Source organism: Protomyctophum bolini (genome assembly GCF_963924005.1).
Source record: "Protomyctophum bolini genome assembly, chromosome: 6".
NCBI classification, from domain to species: domain Eukaryota; kingdom Metazoa; phylum Chordata; class Actinopteri; order Myctophiformes; family Myctophidae; genus Protomyctophum; species Protomyctophum bolini.
Genome location: NC_137867.1, coordinates 47,903,469 through 47,915,020, shown reverse-complemented (window position 1 = coordinate 47,915,020; position 11,552 = coordinate 47,903,469). Strand labels below are relative to the sequence as shown.

Sequence of the window (11,552 nt, the reverse complement as noted above, 5' to 3'; positions counted from 1 at the left end):
TTAGACCCTCAAACTGTCTGCTAGAGCAGAAAGTTAGCTAATTCCACCACCTCCTCCCCCTTTTCAAACTGTCTGCTAAAGCAGCTAATTTCACCACCTCCCCCCCTTTTCAAACTGTCTGCTAAAGCAGCTAACTCCACCACCTCTCCCCCTTATCAAACTGTCTGCTAAAGCAGCTAACTCCACCACCTCCCCCCTTATCAAACTGTCTGCTAAAGCAGCTAACTCCACCACCTCTCCCCCTTGTCAAACTGTCTGCTAAAGCAGCTAACTCCACCACCTCTCCTTTTAACTTTTAACTCAAATCTTTGCTTCTGGGGGGTCCCTGGATAACATATTTTCAGATGGGGGGGTCGGCGGCCAATTACAATTTTTGGGGTCCTTGACATGAAATATTGAGCACCACTGATACAGAAACATGGGTTTTCAGAAAGCTTTTAGGATTTAGAAGACATTGTTTTCATTTCGACTTCAGGCCTAAATGGGTCAAGCTTCTCGCCCTCAGGCGTCTTGCTGGTATATTTGAGAGGCATCAGACGTCAATGACTATCATGTGTATAGGCCGATAATAATGGAATAAAACGTGTATGTGTGCGTGCGTGTGTGCGTGCATGTGTTGCCTGTTGTGTGTGTGTCAGGGAGGCATGGTGCCCAAGCCGGGCTTCCTCCAGAGGTCCGTCCAGGACCTGGGCATCGGGACGTTCCAGAACATCGCCACGGTGCCCCAGACGGCCAGACTCTACGACGCGCTGTCCATCTTCGTGGCCAGGAGGGTGTCGGCACTGCCCGTGGTGGACGAACAGGGTACTGCAGCCTCTACTAGATACAGTTTAGAGCGTCGCAGCCCCCCCCCCTTTCATGACGACGCCAGGCCCAGTTTAAAATTCCCAATGCATTTTTCCCATAGACATTTCAAAAAGTATTTATTTAAAGACTTTTTAAGCGTCGTACAAAGTTGTGACAAGTCATGACAACCAACACAATATTTTGGACCAAACTAATAATTACAAAGAAGAAAAACAACAAAAGACACACACACACACACACACACACGCGCCCCTAATTCCACCACATTTACTGAAAACAGCCCTCCATAATTACCACAATGGTCCTAAAGCCTGTAACGTTTACCGTTTCTGCTCCCTCAGGCAAAGTGGTGGCGCTGTACTCCAGGTTTGATGTGATTGTAAGTACTTCTTTTTGAGGGGCACTAGCCCCTCCTATGTACAGCTTTAAGGTTTGTTTTTCAACGATGCTCGTTTAAGGAAACACCTCATAGACAACAAAGATAAATGTAATGTTTGTGTCGAGGACTAAAACAAACATTATGTTGTAATTCATGTGAGATGATAAGAGCGCCCCTCACTTCACATGGGTGTGATTTTTATATATTCTGTCACGTGTCGTTAAAGGGATGTTTCATTTGGAAAATCACACCTGTGTGAAGTGAGGGGCGCTAATATATTAAAGTCTAACTCATGTTGATTAGGTGATGTAATGGCGACAACAAACGGTGCCAACACAAACATTATAAACGCCATTAACCCCTTCTGAACGGGAACCCATTCTGGTGTTAGCATCATGTTATGCTTTAGCTATTGAAAAATAGCAGATCTACAAGCTCATAGCGCGCCACCGAGTGGCGCGCTACGAGCTTGTAGGTCTGCTATTTTTTGAAAAATCGAAGAACGACTGACATTTTTAGAATCTGATCTCAGGTCAGAATGGGTTAATCAGACCAGTGTGTGTCCAGTGGAAACCTTGTATGAATCTGATCTCAGGTCAGAATGGGTTAAGAATAAAGAGACAATAGATCCCGATGCATTCCCGGCAGATATTGGAGATATAATCCCTCCCAACTGCATGAAATATTATATCCAAACTTATAGTCTCATTCTATTATAACATGCTTGATCAATCTATTGGTGAGTTATACACCTGTAAATGCTTGTATCTGGTCAGAAGAACCTGGCGCCCCCAGAAGACTGAACTGTAAAATTATGCTGGACAGAATCTGAACTAATAAATGCTTGTTTCTGGACAGAACCTGGCGGCCCAGAAGACCTACAACGACCTGGACGTGAGCATGCAGGAAGTGGTGAGGAGGAGGAGGGGCTGCTTCGTGGAGGGAGTGATCAAGTGTTACCCTGACGAGACGCTGGAGACGGTTCTGGAGCGCATCGTTACCGCTGAGGTAATAAACCCATATCCCTTAAACCCATAACCCTATCTATTATATATTTGTAAAGTTGGTCACGTGGCCAAAAGACGTGCGGCCCAGCCTATGAAAACATGTGCGTTGGTCACGTGGATGTGCGCCCCAGCCTATGAAAACATGTGCGTTGGTCACGTGGATGTGCGCCCCAGCCTATGAAAACATGTGGCATGTGGCCACTAGCCTGTGCTCACTGTCATGTTCCGTTCAGAACTGTGCTTTTATTTTCTGTAATTTGGGAGTGTGAGTTTCCATGCAAACTAGCTCAGTGTCCCACACACACACACACACACACACAAACAGGCGCGATTACATACAGTTTCATTCATGCAAACACGGCACTTCTGCCGCGGAGTGCGTGGCGAAGTAACTCTGGGATTGAGTGCCCGCATAGCGGCCGCGAAATTCTAGTACCCTAAAGTTTAGGGTTTAGGGCCTAAAAACCCATAACCATATACCTAAACCCATACCCCCAGGGACGTGCACACCCTTTCCATTTGAAAACATCATTGCATAACGATATGAATTATGAGGAGTGATCTAGTGTTAATCCTGAAGAGACGTTGGACGGTGGACAGATCTTTGTTGTCTCCTCATACAGGTCCATCATCTGGTTCTGGTGGACAGACAGTAATGTCAGTGTTTTATGTCTCCATACAGGTCCACAGTAATCTCGTTTGACTGTGATCTTTGTGTCTCCATATACAGGTCCACAGTAATCTCGTTTGACTGTGATCTTTGTGTCTCCATATACAGGTCAACAGTAATCTCGTTTGACTGTGATCTTTGTGTCTCCATATACAGGTCCACAGTAATCTCGTTTGACTGTGATCTTTGTGTCTCCATATACAGGTCCACAGGCTGGTCCTGGTGGACAGAGGGACAGACATTGTGAGAGGCATCGTCTCTCTGTCTGACCTGCTGCAGGCCATGGTCCTCAGCCCAGCAGGGGTCCACGCCCTCAGGGCCTCCTAAAGCCCAGGGGACATGCCGTCTGTCCTCCTAAAGCCCAGGGGACATGCTGTCTGTCTGTCCTCCTAAAGCCCAGGGGACATGTTGTCTGTCCTCCTAAAGCCCAGGGGACATGCTGTTGTCTGTCCTCCTAAAGCCCAGGGGACATGCTGTCTGTCTGTCCTCCTAAAGCCCAGGGGACATGCTGTCTGTCTGTCCTCCTAAAGCCCAGGGGACATGCTGTCTGTCTGTCCTCCTAAAGCCCAGGGGACATGCTGTCTGTCCTCCTAAAGCCCAGGGGACATGCTGTTGTCTGTCCTCCTAAAGCCCAGGGGACATGCTGTCTGTCCTCCTAAAGCCCAGGGGACATGCTGTTGTCTGTCCTCCTAAAGCCCAGGGGACATGCTGTCTGTCCTCCTAAAGCCCAGGGGACATGCTGTCTGTCCTCCTAAAGCCCAGGGGACATGCTGTTGTCTGTCCTCCTAAAGCCCAGGGGACATGCTGTCTGTCCTCCTAAAGCCCAGGGGACATGCTGTTGTCTGTCCTCCTAAAGCCCAGGGGACATGCTGTCTGTCCTCCTAAAGCCCAGGGGACATGCTGTCTGTCCTCCTAAAGCCCAGGGGACATGCTGTCTGTCCTCCTAAAGCCCAGGGGACATGCTGCTGTCTGTCCTCCTAAAGCCCAGGGGACATGCTGCTGTCTGTCCTCCTAAAGCCCAGGGGACATGCTGCTGTCTGTCCTCCTAAAGCCCAGGGGACATGCTGTCTGTCCTCCTAAAGCCCAGGGGACATGCCGTCTGTCCTCCTAAAGCCCAGGGGACATGCTGTCTGTCCTCCTAAAACAGGGGTAACCAACCTGTCGGTTACGAACAGCAAAGCTTTCTAAGTGGACCATGGAGACAGGAGTCTCCACGTGGAGTCACCAACACACACAGACTGTGTGCATTCGCTCTGTTTTACCAACAGGCTATAGGCCTACAGACGGGTCTGAAAACTGCCTCGGTTCCAACGACTGTTTCATAGCGAGGCAAGTGGAACCAGCGGCGGGGCGTCTGTTTGGAGACGGGGGACAACACACACCCACACACACACACAGGCAGAGTGTGTGTGTTTGGTGTGGAGTGGACGGATCTACGGCGGACACGGCAGCTTGGGATGCGACCGGTGACCGGTTGACCGACCACCACAACACAGAGCTTGCTTACTTATACGTACTCCTCTGCGCCCCCTGTGGGACATAAGGCTTCAAACCCTGGCAGCACGTTGCACCTCTCCTCCGGGCCAGGGCCGGCCCTATAAGCAATGTGGCGCCCCTTTTAACCTTCCCCCAAATCTCCAAATTATCTGAATTTCCATTTGTAATTATGATATAATATTTGAATACCTTTTCATTTGTGTTTTCTGTGTCCCTGCAGACACAGAGACATATTCTTGTGTTTATCATCTTCAGAGTAAAAGCCAATTGTTCTGTTCCAAAAAAACATCTTGTTTCTTCTGCTTGTCTTTACCTTGTATCATGACAGCCCTGCTTGCTTGTACAGTTAAAGGAGAATTCCATGCTGGAAGGCTTTCTTACATTTATTTGTAGTTGTTACGTCCCCAACAAAAGTGCATTATTGGCCATTTCCCCTACCATAAGCCCTCAATGAATTACATTGAATTGCATTGAATTTAATGGGGCATTGGGTTGTTGTGCTAATTCGCTTATTTCTTATTTATTTTATTTTTGTATATATCCTCTCTTCATAATGTAAATAGTATCCCAAGTGGCACACTTTACTACTTATTTTGATGGAAATTAGCACAAAAACCCAAACCCCATTGAGGGCTTATGGTAGGGGAAATATAATGCACTTTTGCACAAAATAACACCTGGACCTCTTTGGTGGGGACGTAACAACTACAAATAACATCCAGACTTCTTTGGTGGGGACGTAACAACTACAAATAACACCTGAACCTCTTTGGTGGGGACGTAACAACTACAAATAACACCCGGACCTCTTTGGTGGGGACGTAACAACTACAAATAACACCTGGACCTCTTTGGTGGGGAGGACGTAACAACTACAAATAACACATGGACCTCTTTGGTGGGAACGTAATAACTACAAATAAAGTTAAGAAAGCCTTCCAGCATGGAATTGCTCATCTACACGCTCTCAGCTCTACAAGCTGTTTTCAACAAATAATGATCTATTTTTGTTGAGGTTTTCACTGTGATCCTTTTGTTGAGGTATACTGTACTTTTCTTTTTTTTTTACCTATAATGCAGTGTTGTTGAGGTCTACTGTACTTGTTTACCTATAGTGCTGTGTTGAGAAGACAGTGTATCAGATGATGTATTGAATTAAAACATTATTTTTTTAACTTCTTCATTAGCCTTCATAAAGCCCTACTCACACCAAAGGGTCGAGGCGGTTTTAGCGTTGTCCCTGCGGTGTGATATGTCTTGTTGCACGAACGTTGACCCTATAGTGATCCAACACTATTCAATGGCCCAAAACCACACCAAAGGGTCGAGGCGGTTTTAGCGTTGTCCCTGCGGTGTGGTATGTTGCATGTTGACCCACGTTACCCTATAGTGATCCAACGGCCCTACTCACACCAAAAGGTTGAGACGGTTTTAGTTTTAATTTAAAAATGAATTAAGTAGTATAGTGAAAATAGCCGATCTCACAAGTGTGAACCGACACGTTGTTCGCTTGTAGATCTGCTATTTTCACTAGTTTGGGTCCCGGGAAAACGTCTCGACCTGAAATGTTTCGCCCATTTAGGCCTGACGTCAAAAATCTAAAAAATGTTTTCTGAAATAACTGTGTTTCTATATCAGTGGTTGTCAAACTATTTCATGTCAAGGAGCCCAAAAAGTAAAAATGTAATTGGCCACAGATCTACAAACGCTATATGAAAAAAATTCAATAGCTAAAGTATAACTCAATGCTTAACGCTAAACGCAGGCCTTAAAGCGGGTATTGAAACCTCGCAACCGACTCATATAGTCCCATTAGACCAACATAATGAAAAAGGCATTTATTGATGATCTTACAAAAGATATACCGTGTACAAGCACTAGCAGAACGCTTATATAATGTAGTATGTAACCTCCTAGTCATACAAGACAGATGGCAAGACACACAGTTGGCAGATTTTCAGTAAAGGAGACCATCAAATACTACAAATGATCAAAAGTAAAATGAATCAAAATCAAAAGTAAAATCAATCAAGTGTTGTAAAATAATTAAAAAATATATATTTTAGGCCAATCAAAATGCTATAATAAAAAATAAATGCATTTTAAAGGCACACAGTTGGCAGATTTTCAGTTCAAGTAGCAAAGCAAAGGAGACCATCAAATACTACAAATGATCAAAAGTAAAATGAATCAAGTGTTGTCAAATAAAAAATCAACAAATGATTTTAGGCCAATCAAAATGCTATAATAAAAATAAATGCATTTTAAACATGGTTTTAACTCTATATAATTAACAAACTAACACTCTCCAAGTGTTAGGCGTGTGCGGTGGCAGTTGCTCAGGGCTAGAGTGGCTGGATGGTAACCGCAAGGTTGCCAGTTCGAACCCTGTGGGCTCCCCCAGAGTTAGTGTCGAAGTGTCCTTGAGCAAGACTCTGAACCCCTAATTGCTCCCGATGTGCTGGTTGGTGCCTTGCATGGTTTCCGCCGCCATCGGTGTATGAATGTGTGTGTGTGTGTGTGAATGGGTGAATGTAATGCACAATCTACGTAAAGCGCCTTGGAGAAAGGCGCTATATAAATGCACCATTTATCAGCGACGGCTCGTATTAGCATGTTGTCTCAAACTCCCTCTCAGTCTCTCGTTGGCTGTGCCTGCGTGGAGTCGGTGCTGCTATCTGGGCATCATTGCTAAAAAATGAAGAAAAAAATATTACAACCATGAAAGGATGTTGACAGAACACATCAGAACTGACTGACTTTTCTATCGATCTCACATAATATTGCAAACGACAAAGAGTTCTGATACAAAGCGGTTGTTTAATATACAGTGCATTTATAGGTATGTGTTTCACTCACCATTCAGGTTTTCTTCAGGAGGAAGGTGTTGCGTCGTGCAGCCGTGCGACCGATGAACTCGTTGGCTATGGCGTCCAGGTCCAGCTCCCTCGCCACGCCCACGTGACATCTCAACAGAGCCAGGTGGTTGTCCGTTCTTCCGCCTCCTCGCCCCGTCGCGGAGGATCGCAGGTACTCTCCGAGTCTCTCCAGGCCTGAAACGGACCTTTCTGAGCTGCGTGACGTCACGGTGACGGGGACCGTCAGCACTTGTTTCACTAGCTTTGTGAGCTCTGGTATTATACGGTCCCGTATGTAGGTAATTGTGTCGCCCTGGTCGCCTTTCAAGAACTCCACCACGTCGTGAAACGTGGACAGGCGGACGCCCTTTCGCTCCGCCACGTCCAGGCACATGTCCCGGTGCAGCGTCAGCCGGACTTCGTCGAAGTCGTTCCCGTAGAACTGCACTATGCGTTTGCAGTCGCCCTTTCCGACCACAAAGTCCTCGACGTCTCGCATGTGTTTGAAGACGGAGGCGCTCAATCTGCAGCTCAGGGAGGCCGACGCCGTGTCCAGGACGTCGAGGTATTGCTGTCCGTACATTTCTTCGGGTGTCTGGAAGGTGCGCGGAGGCGGAACGCCGCCGTCTTCCAGTCGTTGGCGAATCTTTATCGGCAGCGGTGTCGGCAGAGCCGGGCTCTCCAAGTTCAGGTCGTTTGCCGCTGCGGTAGTGCTCTCCCAAAACGGTTGAAATCCTTCGCGGAGAGACGCGACGTCTTCTCTGAGCGTGTCCACCATCTGTCCGGCTTTCTCAAACTGCAAGGGGTGGTCCTGGAGTCCCGCGTTGACCGTTTCCATGCGCGAGAAGGTTTTGAGCATGAGTTGCAACGAGAAGAATGTGCTGAACTCGGCCAGCTGCGAAACCAGACCTCTGGCTTTGCGCCCTGCGTCACCGGTGTCTCTGAAAGACAGCTCGTCGAGAAAATCCAACAGCGCGCTGTAGTTGGAAGAAATGGACTGCAGCAAGGCCGTGTCCACGCTCCAGCGCGTGCGGAACAGGGGTCTCAACGGAGGAGGCGTGTCTTTGGGTGACGACCACTCAAACCAGGCGGGTCGCTCCGGCGAATCCTCGGTCAGTGTCATAACCGCCGTGATGTCACGAACGACTCCCATGAAGCCGCGGCACGCGGCGACGTTCCGGGCGACGTCCTGAACGACCAGATCCAGAGCCTGTGCGGCGCAGTGCGTGTACAGCGCCCGGGGCTCCAGGTCCTGCACGCGGGCCTGTAGAGCCGTCTGGATGCCGGAGAGATCGGCGACGTCGTCGTCGTAACACTGTCCTCGGCAGTTACTGATCGGCAGGGAGAATCTCACCGAGACGACTTTCAACAGCCGGAACAGTGAGTCTGCTGTCGTCTCTGATGTCTGCTGAAAGCCCACGAAAAGCTCCTCCGTCTCCAGCTGCTGGGTCACAAAACGAATACAGACGGACACTTTTCTCTTGTTCCAGTCACCGTCCTCTACCTCCTCCATGATCACGGAGTAACAGCCGGCCGACCGTACCTCTTCGAGAAGTACCCTCAGCACGCCGTCGGCCATCAGTTGTGTCATTTCGTCGAGGATGTCGGGAGAAACCCATTGGCTGTCCTCGCGGTCCAGCCACGCTTGCAGCTCTGGGATGTCCGCCGCGATCATTTCCAGAAAGGGGGTCAGGTTGTCACCGTCGGCGCGGTGTTCGTCGTCGAGTGGTTTTCCGCCGATGGGAATCCCCTGGCATGAAAGGTACTGAAGAGAGGACAGGATGGCCAGCAGAACTCGTCTTGCGTCGGCCTTCTTCTGCTGGTTCTGCAGTTCACCAGCAGATGGTGGTCCTCCCGGTGCCGGGCTCTGCTGTTGTACGGCCTCGGCAGGTTCTCCTGGCGCCGGGCTCTGCCTCTGCTGTAGCGTCTTCATGGTGAATCTCCTCTTAGCTGGTGGTGGTGCTGCCATCTTTGTAGTGTTAGTACAGTATATGAACTTAGTGCTGGCATGCTCCTCTCTGGGTCTCTTTTCTACTCTATACCTGCCAGGTGATGGGCCAATGAGGACACATGTCAGAGACAGACATCATTTGCATGCCTATAGGGTGAATAATCCACTGAATGGACACGCTGGTGATTGGGCTGTTCTGTTCCGTGATGTGATGGACTAGGAGGAGGAGCCAATGGACGGGCAGCCCAAGTATCTACTGTTGTCGGGGGGGGGGGGAGACGACACCTACCAACACGTAGGTCAGGGGCCCAAAAGTAGCCTTAGATAGCATTTTATACAGACTTTAGCATGTTACGTAGACGGCACTAGAATTGCATTTTATGTAGTCATAGCACTTTATAGTACTATATATCTAGTATAGTAGGCCTATGTATAGTTTATATGTATAGTTTCATTATATAGATATTGACACTGTTCTTAGTTTACGCATGTTTCATGATAACTACTTTTTATGTATATGTGATGTATTGACAATGCTTTTGGTTCTGGCTTAATGTAAGTCACTATGGATTAAGAGCGTCTGCTAAATGCCTAAATTGTAGACAGATATGATATGATATGCACCTAAAGAATATATAGTTTAAATGTAAAAAAAACTATTTTTGGCAACTGCCTCTTAAATGTATTGGTTACTTTGTGGATTGACACCAAAAATGGCCTTTCAGCTCAAACCCAGAAAAAAATGTGTTTGGCCAGAGTAGAACGCAATACTTTGTTTGTTTGTACAAAGTTATATACAAAAAACATAAAACCACCAATCCTCTTATATTGTATATGTAACACCGCTATTCCTCCTATAGCCCCCTCAGGTAATTTTTTTAAACTATTTTCTATGCTTTAACTTTGTCTGTGGACAACATTAAAGCAGGGAGCTAAAACAGACTTAAGGCTCCATCTTGTGCCACCCTTACCCCTAAACTAATTTGCAATGTTTTACTTTTTTTATAGTTCAACTATAGCTGATCTACATCAAGACATTGTGAGCTTGTAGATCGGCTATTTTAACTATTTTAAAAGTTGTCTTTTTTTAATAGTAAAACATTAGTTTAGGGATAAGGGGTGCATGGCGTAATATATAGCCCAGTGGCTATTAAGAAAATAGCTGAGGTTATTTTTGTGCTAATTATGTCTAATAACTATCTAATAACTATATATCCAGTGATGAATACATCCAAAGATGTGGGAGGAGCCTATAGATCTGGACCCATCCATAAATATGTTCAATAAATGCAGGGAGAAAAACTCAAAATTCAATTCCTTGATGTAAAAGCAAAAAAATCATAAAGTGGCAATAATGTCCATTTGTAAAATGTAAAGTCTTTAGTAACAGCATGCAAAAGCACTCTAATTCCACACTCTGGAACACTTTGTGGATGTTAATTGGGTCAATTTATCAGAGCAAAGTCAACATTCTTGCATGTTGTCACCAATCTGCTCCATTGTGGACAAGATGCAGGCATCTTTATTTGCATTCATGCTGCATGCATGGGAAATTATTCAAAGTCTATTGTTGACTGAGAGAATTGTTACTCTCGTGCAAACTGGAGGATAATGTTAAACATTAAACACAACCACACACACACTCACACGCACGCACACAAGTCACACGCACGCACACAAGTCACACACACACACACACACACACACACACTTATTTTTTAGTATCTATACAGTCAATCTAAGTTAAATGGCCCAACCCAGGAGAAATTACAATAGTAATGCGTCATAGTTTTTCTTTTTTGCAGAGAAAAAGAAAACGGAGGTCTTGCAAGATTTAAGGTGCTTCTAGGATCAGACAGTGGGAATGTTTAGACTTTAAAAGAAAATATGGAGGAGAGGAAATAAGGTCGAAACAAATTTAATTTAGTTTTTATCAAATCCATTGTACAGTATGTTAAGTTTGCCTTCGTGGTAGTTAGTTGAACACACCTTTGACAAAGAGTGCAGGGTCTGGGTAAAATGGTGTTAATTATAAGAATTATATACAACTATCCTAAAATATTGAGTGGTCAATCTTCATTCTTCACTATATATTCTAATGTCAGATGTCTGTATTTGTGGTAGGCTACCTACCGCTCACAGTAAAACCCCATCTCTGTCCCTTTTCCTTTTATTTCTTTTGCCAGATTTGTGCTTACAGTTTTGTGTCCCTCCATATGCCAAATTATGGCAGTGCTACATCTGTCCCACTGACCACCCAGTTCCCTTTTGGACCAATTTCAAAGAGTACCCATAAGTACTTGACCCATATGCAGTTATATAGTTATAAAGATGTTTTTAATGATAGAAAACTTTCATTATCATCTTCATCATAAAAGAAAAA

At 46.0% G+C, this 11,552-nt stretch overlaps 1 protein-coding gene across 2 annotated transcripts in view; it reads left to right on the top strand.

Moving 5' to 3' along the window:
• The window catches only part of LOC308316485 (5'-AMP-activated protein kinase subunit gamma-3-like), a 14,724-nt gene extending 11,508 nt beyond the window's left edge, over window positions 1-3,216 (top strand). For both annotated transcript variants that reach the window (XM_080765135.1, XM_080765136.1), the window contains 4 exons: window positions 639-804; window positions 1,149-1,186; window positions 2,045-2,194; window positions 3,068-3,216. In XM_080765135.1, coding sequence (XP_080621261.1) covers window positions 639-804; window positions 1,149-1,186; window positions 2,045-2,194; window positions 3,068-3,190 — 477 coding nt within the window. In that variant the 3' untranslated portion in view covers window positions 3,191-3,216. The remainder of the gene's footprint in view (window positions 1-638; window positions 805-1,148; window positions 1,187-2,044; window positions 2,195-3,067) is intronic.
• The last annotated feature ends 8,336 nt before the right edge of the window (window positions 3,217-11,552 follow it).